The 23,172-nt window shown below is 40.9% G+C and overlaps 1 protein-coding gene across 16 annotated transcripts in view; it reads right to left on the bottom strand.

Moving 5' to 3' along the window:
• The window catches only part of tcf12 (transcription factor 12), a 288,087-nt gene that overhangs the window by 174,105 nt on the left and 90,810 nt on the right, over positions 1 to 23,172 (bottom strand). For all 16 annotated transcript variants that reach the window (XM_041174657.1, XM_041174662.1, XM_041174667.1 and 13 more), the window contains one exon: positions 6,766 to 6,868. In XM_041174657.1, the coding sequence (XP_041030591.1) occupies positions 6,766 to 6,868 (103 nt within the window). The remainder of the gene's footprint in view (positions 1 to 6,765; positions 6,869 to 23,172) is intronic.

Below are 23,172 nucleotides of genomic sequence, written 5' to 3'. Positions count from 1 at the left end.
TTTAAAATTACAATTTCCATGTTCTCCTTTTCTTCCCAATTATTGGGGAACTCATGTTTTCATCTGTCCTACCCTGGTACTGTCTGATTTTTATCCAGCTTAATTCATGCTCCTTTCTGGCAAGTCATGGATTGATATATCATATAACTATGGTTATGGTTAAGCTTCCAGATTGGTGGTATGCTCTTGTAACTGGTAGTTTTTGTATGAGTGGCTTACCACCAGCTACAAGGGTACAGCACCAACCTGGAAGCTTAAGCATAACCATAGTTATATGATATATCAATCCATGACTTAACAGAAAGGAGCATGACTTAAGCTGGATAAAAATCAGACAAGGCCAGGGTAGGACAGACGAAAACAGCAATTCCTCAATAATTGAGAGATAGTCCTACAACTCATAGGACCACAGGAACAATAGGGCTTCAGCCACTCAAGTCTGCTCCGTGGCTAAGCCCAAATTAAGCCTTCGTTTTTCATGCCTCAAAATAGTTGGGCAACTTCCTTTTCTTATTACCATCTTGTATTTTTCCCACAGTGATTTTCTCTCCTTGCTTTCCTTCTGAAGGTGCTGACTTCTAATCACATTATGACTCAACAGATGTAATCACTGTGTCAACACCTCGGTCAACATTTATGCACAAGCCTTCAACTTCATGGGATGCTTTACGGAAAAGAAAAATGCTTCTTTGCAAAACAAAGGGATAATATGTCGGAATGGGATATATACTGATCAGATGACAGTTAAAGAGCAATTATTACAGAGCAGGACTGCTTCCTGCTCTTTATGGCCTTCTCAAATATGTAGCTTCAGTCCTGGATTTTGCTCCACTAAGCATCTCAGGAGGGCTGTGTCAGCGACATTCCACAGATTCTAGGTGCTTAGGAAACTATCAATCTATCTTAGTATCATGTCAGAGCCAGTTCCTGCTGCTGTAGGCTAAATCAAGGGAAAATTACAAGCTCCTGTACAGGGATTAAGGAAAAGAAAGCATTTTTTAGGAAGAGTAGGAAATTGCATTCCTGTTCATTATGTAACAGAACATAGTACATACCTCTCCAAAAATATTTCACTCTACCACAGAGTCTAATCATTTTGTTAGGAAGCAGAGGAAACCAGAAACGAGTATGGTTTCGCAATGTCTTTTAAGTTCATGGAGTAAATATAACATGAGTATCTGGCATATGAGTAGCCTGGAAAGTGGCGGCTTTTACCAAAGAAGGTTAAAAAAAAACACACACGATGAAGCGGTGTTTAAAATTTTAAACTACTTAACCTGTTTTCCAAATGTTTTGATGGTGAGCCACAACCCAACTACTCTCCCTAAGTAATAAAGCAATTGTTCCAGATGAGCCACAAGAACTTAAGTCATTATAACACAATCACAGAAAATCTATTATGCTTAATTATCTGATATCAACCTTTCTTCCTACATAAACATTTCAAAAACTGTCTTTGCACCTCATCTACTGCATTTGTAAAGTAGTTATATAAATGTTGGTTTGGCCTCTGTTTATGATCAGAATTGCCAATCCAACATCCAATCTTCAATGAACCACAATTTTCTTCACTGATATACTGGGATGTTTGAAGCCATCATGTTCAGTTCCTGCCACAAACTATGTACCCTTTCCACCAATTCCATCATCAACCCCCAAGCAACGTCTCAGGCTGAATGAGGCTCGTCATACACTTGCCATCATATTCAACCAAGCTGAGCACCTGACCTTGTCCATCGCAACGACTGGCTATCTGCTGCTGCTCCCCGATCCATGTTTCCAACTCCTCAAAACTCAAATATTCCAAAGATCTCCTTGTCAGCCTCCCATCCTTCAGCCTTCTGTAAATGTTAGCTCATCAAAACTGTTGTCTGTAACCTACCACTGACCTGTCATCTGCTCCTTTCTGGCCGACAGTGACTGCTAACTCCCATAACTCATTTTAAAAATTCTATCCCTCATGTTTAAATTCCTTCTTGGTCTCACCCTTGTCCATCTCTAAACTCTTTCAGCCCTGGAATCACACACTCAAAGCTCTTCAGCTCTCTGACCTTGGCCTCTTGTGCATCCATTCCACCCCTTCCCCTTCATTTCATCACTGGCACCGGTGTTTCCCCCCCTCCCCCCCACCCACCCTTGATTCTACTCTCAAATTCTCTCCAAACCACGTCCTTGGCTCAATATTCATGGTTTTCCTTTTGTCTCTGAAGTACATTGGCATATTTTTATTAAGAAGCACTATACAAACACAAACTGGTATTGCTGGTGTATAGTTGCTTGTTTCTTTGCGGCAAATTGCTTACCTTGAAGAACGAACACTAGCATCTTCTCTTCGGTAAAGAGATTCCTGATGCAAGCCTAAAGCACTGCTGTAATTCAATTTAAATAAACTTGTTCATTAAGGCTATGCAACTACCACATGGACTCCACTATTCTCAAACTGAAAACACCTGGAACATTTTACAAAGGGGCTTGCACGTGTAGCATTTCTTTTGAAACAAACTATATGAAGAGTTTTGTTGAGAAATTTAAAGCACCTTATTTTGTCACTTTTCAGTTATTTCCACCCTCTACACAATTAATAGCATGCGTGGCTACAGGAATACAGATTGGTTTAATTATAGGATAATGCCAAAGGTCATTGATTGCATTTCAAAATGATGCATGGCGCAGCAATCAAATCCACTGTTACCTTGTTCTTGCAATTATTTTGAACATAGACTTTTTGGTGTTAAGTACCCAAACAGCTAATTGAGAGGGATAAACAGAAGTAAGTCATACTCTCCCACTACCTAAGAAACCTCTCAGTCTTACAAGTGGAGCCAAGAGCCAGTTCCTTGTGAAATTCTATAACATACCAACCTGCAATGTGTAACCAAACACACCTGAAATTTCTCTGTTTGTACAATTAAGGTCTGTCCATTTTCTTTTCATCATTAATGAATCATGAACTGTTACTTATGGTTGTGCTGAGTTTCACTAAATGAATGAAAAATTTCAGTTTAAAATAGTGCAACTTGCAGACCATCAGTGTTCTGCATTTCTGAAGCACTGCAATGCTGCCCACTGTAGGTACCAGTTAAACACCAATATACAGTTCCATACTGGTATGGGTTGGTAGTAGTGGGATACCACCATTGTTGTGTGCCTGGGGCAAGCAGAAATTTGAATACATAAATAACCTACATGACCCCTGTACTTTAATATTAATGAGACGCCAACAGTACAGTGGCCTCTATTATTAAGAATTTACAGGTAGTGCAGCAGGTAGTGCCTGGGATACTTCCAAACTTGGAAAATGAATTTTAAAACATTTTAGCTAGCGCTGCATTTTATTAAACAACATATAATGCATGGTAACGCTCAGCTGTTGTGCACACTTTTCAAAACTTATCACACTTAAACCAGTGATATCAAAAAATTATATCACAATTTCAATGTCAAGAATCAAAAGTACGCCAGCTTTTAACTGCTGGCTTATTTTCTCTTTTCATTTTTCTACCAATATTTTCTGACAGAAAGCAAGTGCCCTAAGGAACTCCTCTGCAATGATGTCCTGGGGCTGTACTGGTCTCTCCAATAACCATAACTTTCTTCCTTTATGCTAGATGTAACTCCATCCAGTGGAAAGTTATGCCCATTCCCACGGACTTCAGTTTTATAACAGCTTCTTTTGGTTAAATGGTGCCTTGATGTCAAAGTCAGTCACACTTGTACCTCACTCTGGAATTCAACTCTTCTGTCCATGTTTGGACCAAGGTTGTTATGAGATTCAGAGGCAAATGGTCCCAGCGGATCATTCCACGCCAAGTAGGTTATTGGTGAGTAGGTGCCATTTGAAAGCAGTGCTCATCACACTTTCCATCACATTACTGATGATTCAGAATAAACATGTGGTTGAGAACTGGCCAGATTGGATTTGGACAAGACATATGGAGTAATTTTTTCACTGTCAGGTAGATGCCAGTTTTGTATTTATACTGGAACAGGTTGGCTTAAGGCATGGCTGGTCCTGGAGCATAAGTATTTAGCACCTCAGGCAGAAAGTTGTTGGATCCATAGTCTTTGCTGTACCCTGTACAGTCAGGCATTTCTTGCCATCAAGTGGAGTGAATCAAACTGGCTGAAGGCTAGTTTCTGTGATAATAGGGCCCTCAGGAAGAAGAGCAGACGGATTATCCATCCAGCACTTCTAGCTCAAGATGGCTGCGAATGCACAGCCTTGATTTTTGCACTCACATGCTATGCTCTGCCATCGATGAGGATGGGGATGTTCACTGAGTCTTTGCCTTTCATTCATTGTTTAATTGTTCAACACCATTCAAGATCTGATCCATTGGTTGAGATTCCTTAGGTCTGTCTACAGCATGCAATACCATGCTTAAGCACACATGTAGCCCTGTGTTGTAACTGCAGGAGGCAGACATCTCATTTTTAGGTATGTCTGGTGCTGCTCTAGGCACACTCATCTACATTCCCTCATTGAACCAGGGCTGGTCCCGAGATTGATGGTTATGGTAGAACAAGGAATATGCGGGGCCTGGAGGTTTACAAGTTGTGACTGAATATAATTCTCATGTTGCTGATGGTCTATAGTGCCTCTGGGATCCCTTTAAATTTCAACATTTATTTGAATCTATTTCATTTTGCAGGCTGAGTGTCACAACATGATGGACAGCGTCCTCAGTGTGCAGACTTAGTCTCTACAATGATTGTGCAGTGATTCACTCCCACCAATGCAGTTTGCAGGTATATGTACATTCAACAGGTAGGTTGGTGAGGATGAGGTCTGATGAAGATGAGGTCAAGCAGGGCTTTCCCCTTGTATTCCTTCTCTCACCAACTGCTGCAAGCCCAGTCTGGCAACTTCATCCCTCAGCCAGCTGTGTCAGAAGTGATGCCACCACACAAAACATTGTGTGACCTTTATACCCTCAGCACTTCTTCAAAGTAGATGTAAAACATGGAGTGATATCACTAATCAGCAGGAGGTTGCGTTGCCCAAATTTAACATGATGCTGAGAGACTTGATGCAGACTGGAGTCAATGTTGAGGATCTCTGGGTCTCCCTGTTGAGGACTCCGAACAGTACAATGCTGTGCTGCTACCTATGGTGGGTTTGTGCTTCCAGTGCGACAGGACATACCCATAGATGGCGATGGAAGAGTCCGGTACGTTGGCTGAAAGGCATCATTTTGCGAGAATGACTGACTGTGTCAAGCAATAGCTTGACATGTGTGTGGGGTAGCTCTCCTAATTTTGGCACTAGTTCCAGATATTCAAAGAGGTCTTTGCAGGGCGTGTCCGCTTGTGTCTTTTTATCTGTGAATCTGGTGCAATTACTAACTTATGAAGGAAAGTAATAGAAACATTGATGGTTTTTTTAAGTTCTTAAATGTCCTGACTAGATAAGAGACTTAGGCAACAATATTGTTAATCCTGAGTCAATATAAGCAGAGCACAAGAAAATGGCTCTGACAAGAAATTGCAGACCTTTGGGATTTAGATTTACATAACCCACTTATTTTACTACAGCTGTTGCACAAGTGGCAATACTGAGATCACCCAAAAGAGGTCATGGACACATGCTTGATAATTCAATCAGAGTTGTTACACATCATGATGAGTTAGTGCTTGTGTTAAGATTTTTTTAGCAAACTAAGATAAAGTACTCGGATACAATTTTACAACACAAGAACATTTCAAAAATTTAATCATTTCTTCTGACAGCAAAAATTCCACAGAAAAATCCACCAAAATCAACTGAGTCACCATATGGGTTTTTCCAAGTATATTAAAATCACATGGAATTGTTGCAAGGTTGAAGTTTCATTACATGAACAGCCAGAATTAAATATGAAAGCATTTCTAACATTGCAGAAAATCACAATTTGTTTTTCAGCAGGTCAATAGGGGAAAAGGATGGGCTTGGAGAGAAATAGACAGGCTGTTGGTTGACTGGTTACAATTCTGGTATTCCATGCAGATGATAAATCTGAATTGCATCTTCAAATAACAGCTGAACTAAGTTATCCTCAACAAGACAACTTTGCAAGCGATGAGGGCCACTATGTGTGCAATAGCACAATTGATCACCTTAGATTCGGGCAAGAGAGGGTGTTTGAGGGAAAACAAGCCATGTCCAGGCAGCAGCATGAACCGTGTTGAGACTTTTACTCAACTAAAGAACAGGAGCGTGGATAGAAAAGAATGGTACAAATTGGTGTACTGGGTGGTGGGATGAAATGCTATATTAAAAATAAATTCAAAATCAATCTCAAAGTCTAACTGCAAAACTAATTAAATGAAGCCTAAGCCTTCAGTAATTGAAGCTTTCTTCGAACCAACTAGAATTTTGCCAACGCCTGAAACAGTTTAAACTCAGTGGTGTAACAACTATTGTAAAAATGGAGTAATGGCAAGTGATATAGTAAAAAAATTGAAGCATCTCTGAGATCTATAATCAATCAAATCACAAACAAACAAAATAACTACCATGTTACAAGCTGCTTTAAAGAAATTAATGTGCATATTTGTGAGAAGTACCTTTCACATAACGTGGAAAAAGTCTTTTATGATGAAAACAACGTAACTTAAAGACTGGGAGGAGGATCAGCTCCAGTGATATCATCACTGCAAAAATGTAACGTTCTCTCAAAGCATGAAATATCAGTTCAGAAAAAAGATGACAAATGGCTAAAAAGCTTCTGACCAACAAGGCTTTGAGAGGTTACAAAAGGATATGTGGAAAGAATTCCGACCTACCCATTAGACTGGAGTTCATGAACGGTGTTGGGGACAATCCTTCATGGGATCCTAACCGACTTTCATTCAAATGTTCACCATAATGAGGACTGTCTGCAAAGGCCTGGGGAGAAAGATCAGCATCCATGAAGTAGTCACATTAAGTGAATATAAATAATATATTACTTTCAAGACTAACAAGTAAGTTTCAGGTACAGTAAAAAGTTAACAGAATTGCCAGCTTCAATTTTGCCACAAATTCTGTGCTTAGTATATTAACGTCAGCATCCAAAGATTTTGCATTGATTGCTCACAGTAACTCAAAAGCATTTTTGTTTGGATTCTTGTGTAGTATTTCTAACAAAGGAATATTATAGCAAAAACAGACAGGAATGCTCAAATATTTTTAGTGTTACAGGTAAACTAAATATGCTATGAAAATCCTTGCTTAAGGTTTCAACGCAACAAAGTAAAGGCCTGAACACAATGAAGACATGCTAATCCATGCCTTGTACTCACCTGAAGCAAACAGTTGTCCAAAATTGTCACACATACGGAGGTTATAATAATAAAAACCTCAAATTGAGCTATTAAATTAACCATTAGCACAAATGCCTGGTTTTTAAACATTGAATAAATTGAAGGATGAGTGAGTCAAACGCCAATCCATTATTTATGCAGGTAGAAGCTGCTAAATCAAGTTCACAGCACAAATCAAAGGAATATCTCATCTCCCTGAAGCAAAAACAAAAACAGAAAATGCTGGAGATAATCAGGTCAGACAGCAAGAAGCAGAGTTATGTTTCAGGTTGATGTCCTTTGGTCAGAAGTTCATCAAGCTGAAAGATGTCTCTCTCCACAGATGCTGCCAGACCTGCTCAGTATATTCAGCATTGTATTTTTACTTCAGATTTACAACATCCACAGTATTTTAGTTGTGTATTCGCTCTCAAAAGTTGGCACTTGCTAAACAAGAGCAAACGATTTCCTGAAAGTCTTGACCACAAAATCCTGGAGCATTTAGGTATGCCAAAATCAGATGGCCAATGAAACGAAGGCAACTGAATTTCAATGTACACTAACTCAGAGTTGTGATGACAGGGTGCTATTCTTAAGGTCCACAATGAGCTGTGTTGCAGAAAACAGGGATTTTGAGAAGCAATCCAGCCAACCAGTCAGTGGAAAATTGCAGACCTCGAGCATCAGCCTAACTGCAGGAGTGGAGCAGGAAACATCTGCCCTCGCAGCTGAATGGCAGTGAACATTGGAATGAACTCCAGGAGCTGGTTTTGCTGTTATTTCCTGTTCCCACAAGACAGGCAGGGAGATCAACGATTCATACATACATACATAGATACAAAGGTGCATACAAATTTGAACAGAGGCAAAAGTGGGAGTCCTGCACTCAAGATTATTTTTGTTGCAATTAGTTCCACCTATACATGTTCTGCAGTTACAGCCCAGATCCAACTATACTTACCATCCACAAGTCACATTAAATTTAGAAGACAGCATACATCATCAGCTGTGACTCAGTTGGCAGCACTCTTGCCTCTGAGGTGTAGGGGAGTTATCCTCTCTGTCCTGGCCAAAATTTATCCCTCAAGCAACATCACAAAAAGCATATGGTCTGGTCATTATCACATTGCTGTTTGGGTGGGTTTGGTGCATGAAATGGCTGTTACATTTTTGCAATTACAAACTTTATGCGCTTCAAAAGTACTTCTTGACAGTAAGTGGCTTTGGACATCCATGAGCATTAAAGGCACTATATAAACATAAGTCTATCACGTGTTCCATGAAAAGCTAACAGCTGCACTACCAGGTACTCCTGTAGGTGGCAGTAAGGAGTTTGTCACAGTAGATTTATCAATCACCCTGTGATTGCTTAATCAAATCAGGGGATCACTAAAAATACCATTTTTCCACCCAGCATTTTTCCTCCCTATTGTAATCCCAGCTGTCCAACCAAGGCTGTCAAACAATACAAAATTTCAGATTTCAGAATATTAAATTATCTTGTGCACCTTAGAATGGATATTTTACACTTAATTTTGGAAGGCCTCAACCTCTCTTGACTTGAACTTGTTATTTTTGTCCAAAGTTGGGCTGAATTTGGATTGTGGTGTGTGACTCATTTCCCAGCATTCGGTCCATTGTTTAGTCAGCAATTTCTCTTTAGCTCCTCGCATTTCTGCTCAGTAATTCTTCAAACAATTTTGAAAAACCAAGAAATATATTGCAGAGGGAAAGGGTGTGATATCTATTAACAAAATAAAATCTCAATTTTATAACCAACTGGTTTCGAACCAACAAAACATGGGTGAACTAAAAGCTCATACCTGACAGAGAAAGAGATGGAGAGAAATGCAAACTTTTCTCACTGAATTATGAAAAACACATTGAATTTTGAACTTAAACAAATCTTTAAGAAATAAAAACAAAGTTTTGGAAACACTAAGCAGGTCAGACTTGGTCTATGGAGAATGTGGGGAAACAGAGAAGTTTTCAGGTCGATGATCTTTCATCAGAACAGCCACCTGTCTTTTAGGGAAATAGTAGGAAGGGAGGATGATACAAGGAGGATGGGGAACAGCTTCAAGTTGAGGGTTCACTGGCCTCTTGCCACTGACCCAGGTGGGAACTAAGGAATGAATGAAGAGTTAAAAGTGACATGCTGGATAGGTGGGGTTGAAGGGGGAGGAGGTGGAATGTTGTGTGGCAGCCTAAGGGAAAGATAGGATACAGGAATTGAGCAAATTGTTAAGGGGTGCATGTAAGAGTACTGATGGGAGTGAAGAGGTGATTTAAAAGGTGAGCAAGCACAAGAGGTAGGAGCCACAATCGGAGCAAGGATTCGTGAACAAGCATGAGTGAAAGGAAGAGATGGGGAGGGAGCAGTCACATTTTCCCTCTCCCAATGACCATTTGGCTTTTTCCCCCCCACTTAAATACAGAATACAACCTCCTACCCATTAGGAAATAAAGACAAGAAACACAGAAGCAGAACAAAAAGAGGAAAGAAGCAAAATAGGAGAGAAGGTAGCAAAGAAGGCGAATGACTGCATTCTCCAATTTATGTGTGGCACCGCAGGGGATTTATTAGTATATTGAAGATCTGAGTGCATTTCATATGTTATGGTTATTATGCATGTGACATGGAGCCTTCCAACAATAGTAAATTTGGCTTCTGTTACTTCAGGTAATTAATGCCTGATGATAACATTTTTAATCCATCACCCTCTCAACACTTGCTTCCTGGAACCGACTGCCATTTTCTTTGTCACCTGATCCTCTTGTAGTTCATGTTTTAATGCAAAAAGAACGAAGAAATAGCCTGTGGTCTTGCTCACAGGTGGTGATGCAGTGTTTTAGCTGTGTCTGTTGTAGAAGCAAAAATATCAGATCAGAGATTTAACCCACAGGTGAAGTCAAATGGAAAATAGGATAAAATGCAGAATAAAAGTTTCTCGTGACCAATTTTTATTATGATTTCTAACCTAAGGTTGCCTACTCAAACTAGAATTGCTGTTGAAGTGAAACAAAAAATGGTGTCAATTTGATTCAGGTACTCTAAAGCCAGGAACAAAAAAAAATGTAATTTCCTTAAAACATAAACCAAGTCGAGCATCGGCACAATCTTTATTCCGAAGCAGGGGTTTTTTTGACAGCGCCGTCAATTATTTTGTTTTAAAGGAACATCAGTTTGAAGAGGAACCAGAATGAAAAGTCTCACCGTTTGCAAGGATTACATTGCTGCGAATGCACGCAAAGGGCAAAATTTCTAACAACGAATAGACCTTATAACTTGAGTTAATTAGGTAGGTTCCGGCCATTCCAAAATTTGGATGTTGATCGGGTTTTTTCTCCCTCACAGAGACTTTGTACTGAAGGCACCAATTAATCCTTTCGCCGTTACATGCAATCCTCTGTCCAATGCAGTTTTCCCCCTCCTCTTCTTTCTTATTTATTTACCTTTTTTTTCACAACAGAAAACAAAAAGCATTGACTCCCAAGCTGATTCCTTTCGCCTCACCATAACTTGGGGGGGGGCAAAGTTTAAAAGACAAGGCCTCTCTTTCCCTCCCCAAGTTACCAACATCATGTTATTGTCCAGTGTGCAGACCACTCAACGCCTGTATTCCTGGCATTTAATCCCCTTACTCCTCTTCTCCCCAACATTTAACCATGGCCAACTGCTGGGGTCCATTCCACCTGCTGAACCTTTTAAAGTCTCTCTCTCTCTCTCCATCTTTAATGAGCTTTTGATGTCGTTGGGGAAGAGAAGTTGGAAAAATAAAGTCATTGCTTGTTTTTCTGACGTTGGTTATTGTTGTGCAAGTGACAGGAGGATTGAAGAGGAAGTTGCTACTGGTGGCCCTCTCGCTCACTCCCTCTCTCTCCTGTTTGGACGAGGGAAAGAGCAGCCACAACAACAGGGACCCTTGTTGGTTGGCAGGCCTGAGCAAGAGCCGAGAGCAACCAAAGAGACAGACTAGGAGAAACATACTATTTAACTAACCTCCTCTCACTTATAAAACCATCTCGATATAAAATGGGCACACATACGCAGCTAACCTGCATCTCTTTTTCCCCTGCTATTGGTGTCTCTCACACATATATAGAAAAGGCTGACTTGTTACAAAAACTTCTTGTTTTTGATTTACTTAAATCACTGAGAGGTGAAGATTTGGGGCCTCAATGGGCGATCGTGTACACAAGGACTTGTGGACAGTTAAACAAAATTGCAAAAGAAGTTGTGAACTGCGGAACTTTACTGTAATAGGATCAAGGTTAGTAGATTACCAAAGTAATGCAGCCAAGAAAAGGATACAGGAAAACATGTTTGTAAATTGAAGATGAAGAGACGGCACCAGCTAAAATTTTCTGTATAACAATTTGTACTTATATAGCGCCTCAAACATATTAAAACGTCCAAAAGTGTTTCACAAGAGCATTATGAAAAAGTATGATATCAAGCCATGTAGAGATATGAGGTGAGGTGATCAAAAGCTTGCTCAAAGAGTTAGGTTTTTAGGAGCATCTTAAAGGAGGAAAGCGAGATAAAGAGGCAGAGAGGTGGAGAGAGGGTATCCCAGAGCTTGGGGTCAAAGCAACTAGAGTAGAGGCACAGCCACCAATGGCGGAGCGACTAACATCAGGGTGCAGGAGAATTAGAGGAGTGCAGATATCTGAGGGTTGTGGGGTTGGAGGGGATTAGAGATCGGGAGAGATGAGGCCATCAAGGAATTTGAAAACAAGGATGAGAGTTTTAAAACCGAGACAGTTATTGCTTGACTGAGAGCCAATGTAGGTCAGTGAGCACAGGGGTGATAGGAGAACAGGCTCTGCTGCACATTAAGACACAGACAGCAGAGTTTTTGATGACATCAAGTTTACAGAATCTCACAGTGCAGAAGAGGCCCTTCGGCCCATCAAGTCTGCACCGACACATGAGAAACCCCTGACCTACCTACCTAATCCCATTTACCAGCACTGGTGACCCATAGCCTTGAATGTTATGACATGCCAAGTGCTCATCCAGGTACTTTTTAAAGGATGTGAGGCAACCCACCTCCACCACCCTCCCAGGCAGCGTATTCTAGACTGTCACCACCCTCTGGGTAAAAGTTTTTCCTCACATCCCCCCTAAACCTCCTGCCCCTCACCTTGAACTTATGCCCCCTTGTGACTTCCCCTTCAACTAAGAGGAACAGCTGCTCCCTATCCACCCTGTCCATGCCCCTCATAATCTTGTACAGCTCGATCAGGTCACCCCTCAGTCTTCTCTGCTCCAATGAAAACAACCCAAGTCTATCCAACCTCTCTTCATAACTTAAATGTTTCATCCCAGGCAACATCCTGCTGAATCTCCTCTGCACCCCCTCCAGTGCAATCACGTCCTTCCTATAATGTGGCGACCAGAACTGCACACAGTACTCCAGCTGTGGCCTCACCAAAGTTCTATACAACTCCAACATGACCTCCCTACTTCTGTAATCTATGCCTCGATTGATAAAGGCAAGTGTCCCATATGCCTTTTTCACCACCCCACGAACGTGCCCCTCCACCTTCAGAGATCTATGGACACACACACCAAGGTCCCTTTGTTCCTCAGAACTTCCTAGTGTCATGCCGTTCATTAAATACTTCCTTGTCAAATTACTCCTTCCAAAGTGTATCACATCATTTTTCAGAGTTAAATTCCATCTGCCACTTATCTGCCCACTTGACCATCCTGTCTATATCTTCCGGTAGTCCAAGACACTCAACCTCACTGTTAAACATCCGGCCAATCTTTATGTCATTCGCAAACTTACTAATCCTATCCCCCAACATAGTCATCTATGTCGTTTATATAACTGACGAATAATAGGGGACCCAGCACAGATCCCTGTGGTACGCCACTGGACACTGGCTTCCAGTCACTAAAGAAGCCTTCTATCATCACCCTCTGTCTTCCACAACTAAGCCAATTTTAAATCCACCTTATCAAATTACCCTGTATCCCATGTGCATTTGCCTTCTTTATAAGTCTCCCATGTGGGATCTTATCAAAGGCTTTGCTGAAATCCATATTAGCTACATCAACTGCACTATCCTCATCTACACCTGGTCACCAGCTCAAAAAAATTCAATCAAATTTGTTAAGCATGACCTCCCTCTGAAAAAGCCAGCTGACTATCCCTGATCAAACCTTGCCTCTCCAAGTGGAAACAGATTCTCTCCTTCAGAATTTTCTCCAATAGTTCCCCTACCACTAACGTGAGAATCACTGGTCTCTAGTTCCCTGGCTTATCTCTACAACCTTTCTTAAATAGTGGAACCACATTAGCTGTTCTCCAGTCCTCAGGCACCTCCCCCGTGGCCAGAGGGGAATTAGAAATTTGGTTCAGAGTCCCTGTGATATCTGATATTTTTATAATTTTTTATATTTTTTATTTTAAAATAAAATATTTTTGTGGAGGGTAGAATGTGGGATATCAGTCAGGAATGCTTAAAGGGGCAGGAGGGAGGGGACAGAGGAAGAGGGGACAGAGGGGGAGGGGCAGGGAGAACACTAATCTGACTTCAGTGGGAGTAGGATCGAAGGAATTTGAGGGGAGACAGGAGAGAAATTAGAGAAAGATACGAGCTCAGGACTAAGGCAAGATGAACATCAAAGGAAGTTAGACTACATGCATGAATGGAGGGAGGGGCACAGCAAAGGCAACTGATCGGATTTTTTCAATTTTCATGACAAAGTAAGCCATGAACACCTCGCATTGTTGAAGGTGAGGGTGGAGGGGACAGGGGAGGGGGTTTGAAGAATAATGTTTGCAGTAGAGAAAAGAAGCCAGGGGCTATCTTTGCATTCCAGGAGGATACTGGAATAGTGAGCAATCCTAATGCATTTTTTTATGTGCTCTATGGGATTACATCTTTGATAAGCACAACATTTCAAGGTAGAGCCTTAAAAGTACATAGTTCTCCAGTAAGCTTTGTAGAATGGTAGGTAAATCATATTAACAATGTCTCGCTAAAGACCCTATGGTGTTTCAGGATCAGCGCCTGTGCATTAGTTACTTTTGTCAGTCCTATGATATTACTGCAGTAAATTTGCTCACCTGCAGTGAACGGTTATCCTTGTCCAATTTCGGTTGCATTGGGGCCACAGTAAACATCAGAAACTGCATCCCAAGTTCCACTTACTTAACAATGCCAATGAAGATCCATTGATTTTAATAACTAATTGCTGAAACATGGAGTAAACTGAAAATCGTGTATTAGTTTAGTTATCAGTGAGGTTAAAACCTATATCTTTTTGGCGGTTTAAATTCCAAACTACTCATATATTAAAAAATAACTATTTTCTAAACTGCAAACTTAAAGGACTCAAATTAATTTTACATTTCATAATAGATCTCAAGTTTTAAAAAGTGACAGACATCACTGGAAGAATAACATACTTTATTTCAGAAGAATAAGGAACATCTCCTTCATTGTATTACTTTTCATTGATTCCAATCCCAAATGACAACAGGATGAGCAAGGACAGCAAGTGCAACAAAATAGAATGTGCTCATGAGAGAATATACAGAATTAGAGGCCAGGGGGCAGAAAAAAGGGCACTAGGAATACACAAAAAAGCAGCTCAGGACCACTTTGGCAGCCGACAACCCAGAATCCTCTGGGACAATTAATCAGCAGTCACTGAACATTTATCATTTCCCAGACTGGAGGCTAACTTTCAAGACAGCATTAATGGGGCAAAAACAGGCCACACTATCTGTGCTATGTGCCAACAGTTCAACCAAAGAGGTAGTAACTGCTGGCTAAATAACTGTCAAATCAGTAAGTGCTTACGGATGCATGTCACAGCTTCTTCTGCTATAGCTGCTTTAAAGTAATCTTTTGAGAGTCAAAAGTCCCAGGTGAATCCTTGCTTCAGTTTAACCACTTCAGAATCAATGATAAACAAGTGATAGACACGAGGAACGTATTCTCAGTGACATTAACAATTCAGCCTGACCACAGGGGTGTCCTCTGGTAACCACTGCTGCTATCCTGTCTTGTCAAAGCAACTCTCAGTAGTGGCTGCCATGAAAAATGAATGGCCTACAGCCAAGGTCAACATCACACAGACGTTTCTGTATTAAAACGAAAGTAAACAAAGTAAAAGAAATACCAAAAAAAAGGCAGTAGCCTGATTTACTGCAAGGCAAGTCACCAAGTACACCACTGGTTACAAGCAAAAGACCAACTGGTTAATCAACAGGCAGGAGATTTAAAACCCCAACAGCATATTTCAATTAATAAATAAATATCCACATTTCCAATCCAAGAAGGGTTTTAAGGGAAAAAGCAAAGGAGTGTGCTGCTACCCAAAACAATTGTTTCAATTCTGTCCCAATCTTTTTGATTTGAAGTTATTTATGCCCATCCCACTTCCAAGTCAGTTCAAAGATCGCTGGTAAATGCATAAAGTGTGTGCGCAATGAAGGGTACATCAGAACAAAAGGAAAACAACAGCTTCAATTTAAATATTAACTTCAACGCGGCAAAACATCACAAGGCATTCATGGGATTGTGAACAAAATTTGACACGAGCCACATAAGGAACTATAGGGGCAGATGGCCCAAAGTTTGGTCAAAGAGGTAGATTTTGAGGAGCATCTAAGAAGGGGGAAGAGAGGTAAACAGGTGAAAAAGTTTAAGGGAGGGAATTCCAGAGGTTAGGATCTAGGTATCCAAAGACATGGATGCCAATGAATGAGTGATTAAAAATTGCAGATATGAAAGAGGCCTGAATTGGAGGAGCATAGTTATCCAAGAGCTGCATGAGATGACAGGAGTAGGAATGGTTGAGGCTATAGAGGGGTTTGAAAACAAAGGTGAGTGTTTTGCAACTGACACATGCATAAGTATGAGCCAATGTAGGTAGCAAACACAGGGGTTATGAGTGAACGAGACTTGGTGCAAATTAGGCTACGGGCAGCAGACTTTTGGCTGGCCTCAAGTTGAGGCTAGAACATGGAAAGTAACCAGGAATGCACTGGAACAACTAAATCTAGTAACAAAAGCACCCAAGAAGCTAGTTTCTCATGTTACAGGAGGGAATATGTCATCAATATTTTTTTCTTAATCCACAACCAAAACCTTGAAGTTGATCCAGTTCTTGGAGATTGAATGAACTTTTAAAAATGTGACTTTATACCAGAATGCAGGTTTTCCTAACTTGGTGTGAAGCAGCGGTTACGTTAACTACCAGAGGACTCGAATTATTTTAAGACCATAAGACGCAGGAGCACAAGTAGGCCATTCAGCCCATCAAGACTGGTCTGCCATTCACTGAGACCATGGCTGATCTGATAATCCTCAACTCCACTTTCCTGCCTTTTCCCCATAACCACTGATTCCCTTAATGATTAAAAAATCTCTCTCTCTCAGCCTTGCATATACTTAACAACCCAGCCTCTACAGCCCTCTGCAGTAAAAAAAAATTCCACAGATTGACTATCCTCTGAGAAGAAATTCTTCCTCATCTCTGTTTTAAATGGGTGACCTCTCACTATGAGATTATGGCCTCTGGTCCAAGGCTCTCCCACAAGGGGAAACAACCTCTCAACATCTACCCTGTCAAACCCCCTAAGAATCTTATAATTTTCAATAAGATTGCCTCTCATTCTTCCAAACTCCAGTGAGAACAAGCTCAACCTCTCCTCACAAGAAAATCCCTCCATACCTGAGATCACCCTCGTGAACCTTCTCTGGACTGCCTCCAATGCCAGTATATCTTTCCTTAGATAAGGGGGACCAAAACTGTTCATTATACTAGGCACTGGCTAGACCAAAGTATTCTAAGTTTGGTCTAGCCAGTGCCTAGTATAATTTTAGCAAGACTTTGATATTTTTATACTCCATTCCATTTGAAATGAAGGCCAACATCAAGTTCAAGGTGAGGGGCAGGAGGTTAAGGGGGGATGTGATGAAAAACTTTTTTACTCTGAGGGTGGTGATGGTCTGGAATGTGCTGCCTGGGAGGGTGGTGGAGGCTGGTTGCCTCACATCCTTTAAAAAATACCTGGATGAGCACTTGGCATGTCATAACATTCAAGGCTATGGGCCAAGTGCGGGTAAATGGGATCAGGTAGGTAGGTCAGGTGTTTCTCACGTGTCAGTGCAGACTTGATGGGCCGAAGGGCCTCTTCTGCACTGAGATTCTGTGATTCCATTTGCTTTCCCTATTACCTGAACTTGTATGTTAGCTTTATAAAATTCATGCACGAGGATCCCCAAATCCCTCTGTACTGCAGCTTTCTGCAGAATTACTCCATTTAAATAACATTCAGCTCCTCTAATCTTCCTGCCAAAGTGCATAACCTCACATTTTCCCACATTTTATTACATCTCACTCACTTACCCTGTCTATATCCCTCTGTTGACTGTGTCATCCTCACTGCTTGCCTTCCCAGATATGTTTGTGGGATCTGCAAACTTGGTGATAGTATATTGACTTCCCTCATCCAAGTCATTAATATATATTGTAAATAATTGTGGCCCCAGCACTTATCCCTTCACTAGTTACACGCTGCCATCCTGAAAACTCACCCCTTATCCCAACTCTGTCTTCTATTAGCTAGCCAATCCTCTATCCATGCTAATATACTACCTCCAACACTATGGGTTCTTGTCTTTTTAAGTAGCCTTATGTGCAGTACTTTAAAGGCTTTGTGGAAATCCAAATACATTACATCTACTGGGTCCTCTTTATCTATCCTACTCGTTACCCCCTCAAAGAATTACAATAAATTTGTCAGGCATGATTTCCTCTTCATGAAGTCATGTTGACTCTGCTGGATTATATTATGCATTTCTAAATGCTCTGCTATTACATCCTTTATAACAGATGCTAACATTTTTCCAATGGCAGATGTTAAGCTAACCGGCCAAAAGTTACCTGTTTTTGTCTCCCTTTTTGAATAAAGGTGTTACATTGGCAGTTTTCCAATCCTACCGCACTTTTCCAGAATCAAAGGATTCTCGGAAGATTACTGCCAATGCATCCACCATCTCTGCAGCTACTTCCTTATCTGAGGATACAACCCATCAGGTCCAGGGGACATATTGGCCTTTAGCCCCATAAAAGTTCCCCGAGTACTTTTTCTCTAGAGATTGTTATTGTATTTATTTCCTCCCCATCTTTTGCCCCATGATTTAGTATTTTTGGAACGCTATTAGTGTCTTCTACCATGAAGAGTGATGCAAAGTATTTATTCAATTCCCCTGCCATTTCCTGCTTCCCCATTATTATTTCCCCAGCTTCATTCTCAAAGGGGCCAATGTTCACTTCGACCTCTCTCTTCCCTTTTTATATATTTAAAGAAGCTCTTATTATCCGTTTTTATATTACTTGCTAGTTTACCCTCAAAGTTTATTTTCTCCCTCTTTATTTTTTTGGTTACCTTTAGTTGGTTTTTAAAACTTTCCGAATCCTCTGGCTGACCACTAATCTTTGCCACATTGTATGGTTTTTCTTTCAATTTGGTACTATCCTTAACTTCCTTTGTTAACCATGGTTGGTTTATTCCCTTCCCAGAATCCTTCTTCCTCACTGGGATTTATCTTTGCTGAGAGTCATGAACTATTTTGTTAAACATCTGCTATTGCTTATCAACCGTCTTTTCTGCTAAACTCCTTTCCTAGTCCACTCCAGCCAACTCTGCCCTCATTCCTTTGTAATTACCCTTATTTAAGTTTAGTACAGTTGTTTCCGACCCAAGTTTCTCACCCTTAACTGTATGCCAAATTCTAACATGTTATGGGTCACTGTTTCCTAGGGGATCGTTTACTCTGATATCATTTATTAAACCTGCCTCGTTGCACTTATCAGATCCAAAATAGCCTGATCCCTGGTTGGATCCACAACATATTGTTCTAGGAAACTGTCCCGAATACACTCTACCTCTGCCAATTTGATTTTCCCAATCTACATGAAGATTAAAGTTGCCCGTGATTAATGCTCTGCCTTTATTGCATGCCCTCATTATCTCCCAATTTATTCTCTGTCCTACAGTATAGCTGTTAGGGGGCCTATAGACTACTTCCACCAGTGTCGTCATCTCGTTATTTCTTACCTCCACTCATTTGGATTCTACATCTTCTGATCGAAGATCATTTCTTGCTATCGTACTTATACCCTCTCATATTAACAAAGCCACCCCACCACCCTTTCCTTCCTGCCTGTCCTTTCGAAAAGTCACAGACCTCTGAATATTTAGTTCCCAGCTTTGATCTCCTTGTAACCATGTCTCCGTAATGGTTGAAAGATCATACCTATTAGCCTCTATCTGTGCTTTTAATTCATTTATTTTGTTCTGAATACTAAGTGCATTTAAGTAAAGAGCCATTCATTTTGCCTTTTTACCATTTTGTCCCCCTCTGACCCTATTTGCTACTTTTTTTTAATGTTTGTACACTCTATCCCTTCCTGTCACACTCTGGGTATCATTACCGATATAGTTGCCCTGCAATGCTGCCATATCCTTTTACTTTATAAGCCTACATATCCCCTTTCCAGAACCCTCCCAAACCTCTATTTAGTGTAGTTTAAAGCCCTCTCTCCAGCCCTAGTTATTCGGTTCACCAGAACACTGGTCCCAGCAGGGTTCAAGTGAAGCCCATCCCGCCAGAACAGCTCCCTTCTACCCCAGTACTGGTACCAGTGCCCCATGAACTGAAACCCATTCCCCTCACACCAATCTTTGAACCACGCATTTAACTCCTTGACTTTATTGATGCCAGTTTGCCAGTGGCTCAGATAGTATTCCAGAGATTATTACCTTGGAGGTTCTGCTTTTTAATTTAGCTCCTAACTGTTCAAATTCTTTCAGCAGAACCTCCTTTCTAGTCCTATCAATGTCGTTGGTACCAACATGGACGGCGACAACTGGATCCCTCCCCTCCCACTCCAAGTTCCTCTCCAGCCCCGAGGAGATGTCCTTAGCCCTGGGAACACAGCCCTTGGGACTCTCACTCACAGCTGCATAGAACAGTATTTCTTAATTATATTGACCCTACCGCTAGTACGCTCCTATTTCCTCCCCCAACTTGAATGGCTCCGTGGTCAGTTCACTCATCCTCCCTGCAGGCCTGCTCTCATCCACACAGCTTGCAAGAACCTCGTAACTGTTGGACAATTGCAGGGGCCTTGGCACCTTGAACGCTAACCCTGGGTCCCCTTACCTGCCTCACCTGCAGCCACACCCCCTGTCCCTGATCACAGGCCAAATTTGTATTATCTAATCTGAGGGGTGTGAGCACCTCCTGGAGCGAAGTGTCCAGGTAACTTTCCCCCTCCCTGGTGTGGCGCAATGTCTGCAGCTCAGACTCCAACTCCTCAACTTGGATCCGAAGTTCCTCAAGCTGCAGAGAGTTACTAAAGATGTGTTCGCTCTGGATCACCTTGGTGCCCAGTGGCTCCCACATATTGCACAGCAACAACACATCACCTGTCCTGTCATTACTATCTTATTTTAATTAATTAATTATTTACTCTAGTATCCCTGCTCTTTACACATTATTGTAATTAATTTTTCTTTTTTACACCAGTATCGATCTCATACTTAACAAGCTATTTTTAAGAAAAAAAGACTAGAGACCTAAACACAAACTAAAGACCTTACTTTTACTTTAAAGACAAGAAATACTCACCAATCAGCTGCTTTCCCTGCACTTGTGTCACGTTGTGGTTCGTGACGTCACTCCTCAACTGGTCCCTCTACAGGCAGGCCTCTCAACCTGTTCCTTTAATGCTCTCCTCTCACTCAACATATACTACTTAGAGCCTTACAAATAGAATAAACCTTAATAACTTACCAGATACTCACCAATTAACCAGCTTCTTCTCCTGTAGCAGAGCAAGAATCAATTCCCGGAGGCTGAAAAAGTTAAGGCAAAAGCAACCAAACAGCTCTTTCTCTTCCTCTGCTTAACTCCTTGAAGCGCTCAACTCCGGCACTCTACTGTACACTACAAATAAATGGCATAATGCTCAATTTCTGAATATATAGCACATTTAAGCTATATAATAAACTGACAGCCAGTTACTGCAATTTTCACATCGCATCAACACACAAGTTGCCAATGGGTTTCACAGGGCTTGCAATCTAACTGTAACTAAGGCCAAATCATGATTTTAAACTTGTTTTGAAAAAACCAGTGCGCTGTCTTGTTTTAGGCAAGTGAAACTTCAACAGAACAGTCAACTCTGCAGCAGCATTTCACCAGCATTCCTGTACCAATGATGTCTGCAGATGCATGCAAATACAAATGCTGTCCTTTGCCAAAGTAAACAGGGCATGACCAAAGCTGTTAAATTTAGTGCTATTACTCGCACTGCTCTAAACTTGCTACAAATGTTAAATCTGCCATATAAATAGACCATTATTCTATTTATTGTCAAATACTGAACAGGGCTAAATACAGAGATCTATTTTATAGAAAACCACAGTTTTGAGAATTTCAATAGGCAGTTTGTATTATAATATCCACTGGCTCAGTTGATAGCACTCTCACGAGTCAGAAGATTGTGGCTTCGATCCCCACCCCTGAAATTTGAGAACAAAAATCTAGGCTGAGACTCTAGTGCAGAACTGAGGGAGTGCAGCACTTTCAGAGTGCTGTGTTTCAGGTCAGAGATTAAAAAATTACCCCATCTGCTCTCTCAGATGAGTTATCCCCATGTCCTAGCTAATACCAATCCCTCAATCAGCACCACTTAAAAAAATTATCTAGTTGTTATCACAAGCTGTTAGTGGGAATTTGCAATTTCCTAAACTATAACAATGACTACATTTCCAGAAAAAGTACCTAACTGTCCCAAAGTGCTTTACAGCCATTGTATTCATGCAGTGCTTTTTGTGATCGCACCAAGTCTTTTTCTTATCTTTTTTTCATCAAGTGTGCTTTTGACACTCATTTAGGGGTCACTATAAATTATAGAGATATACGAGATCAAAGTTAGAAATGGACATACACTAAGTCAGAGGAAGAAACTATGTAAGATGGAGCACAATAGGTGGATGTGTGAGGTGAGCGACTTTGAATCGGACAAAGACAAATCTTGACGAATGGCAATGTGCTGAAAGGGGATTTAGGTGTCACTGCAAACAAATCATTCAAAGGCAATGCGCATGTACAAAAAGATTTAATGAATGATGGGCTTTATCACAAGAAATATGGAATACAAAAAAGTGAGGCAGCTATGCTCCACTTGTACAGAGCCTTGATCGGACCCCAGTTTAAGGGTACTTCAGATCAACACCATTGCACCTTCACCTCATTTTTTTTTTGGTTTGCACAGCCTTTCTTTCAATGCGTGGTACCTTTACATTTCTTGCACCACCATGGAAGCATTTCAAATGGCACAACTTGTGAACAGCCTGCATGTTAACTTCCAAGTGGCTACACAGCCACACACATAGCATTGAGGCAACATTGCTGCAGACCTCAGAAGAGCTTGCTAGAAACATCCAAACAGATACCAAGAGTTTCTAGAGATATTTAAAAAGGAAAAAAAGTAAAGTAAACATTGGATGTCTGGACAGTGAGAGTGAAGAATTGATAATGGAAAATAAGGAAATGGCAGATGATTTGAACAGGTATTTTACATCCATCTTTACTGTAGAGATAACATGCCAGAGATAATTGTGAGTCAGGAGGTGAAAGGGAGTGAGGAGCTTAAAACAAGAACAATTACCAGGGAAAGGGAACTGAGAAAATTATTCAAACTAAAAGCTGACAAGACCCCCAAGTCCTAATGGACTTGGTCCTACAGTATTTAAAGAAGTGGCTGCTGAAAGAGTAGATGCATTGTTTTTAATTTCCAAAATTGCCTGGTTTCTGGAAAGGTCCCATCAGGTTGGAAAGCAGTGAATGTGACTCCAC

This window comes from Carcharodon carcharias, chromosome 26, assembly GCF_017639515.1.
Source record: "Carcharodon carcharias isolate sCarCar2 chromosome 26, sCarCar2.pri, whole genome shotgun sequence".
Classification (NCBI taxonomy): Eukaryota; Metazoa; Chordata; class Chondrichthyes; order Lamniformes; family Lamnidae; genus Carcharodon; species Carcharodon carcharias.
Note: the sequence above shows the minus strand (reverse complement) of the source record. Positions and strands in the feature narration are given on the sequence as shown.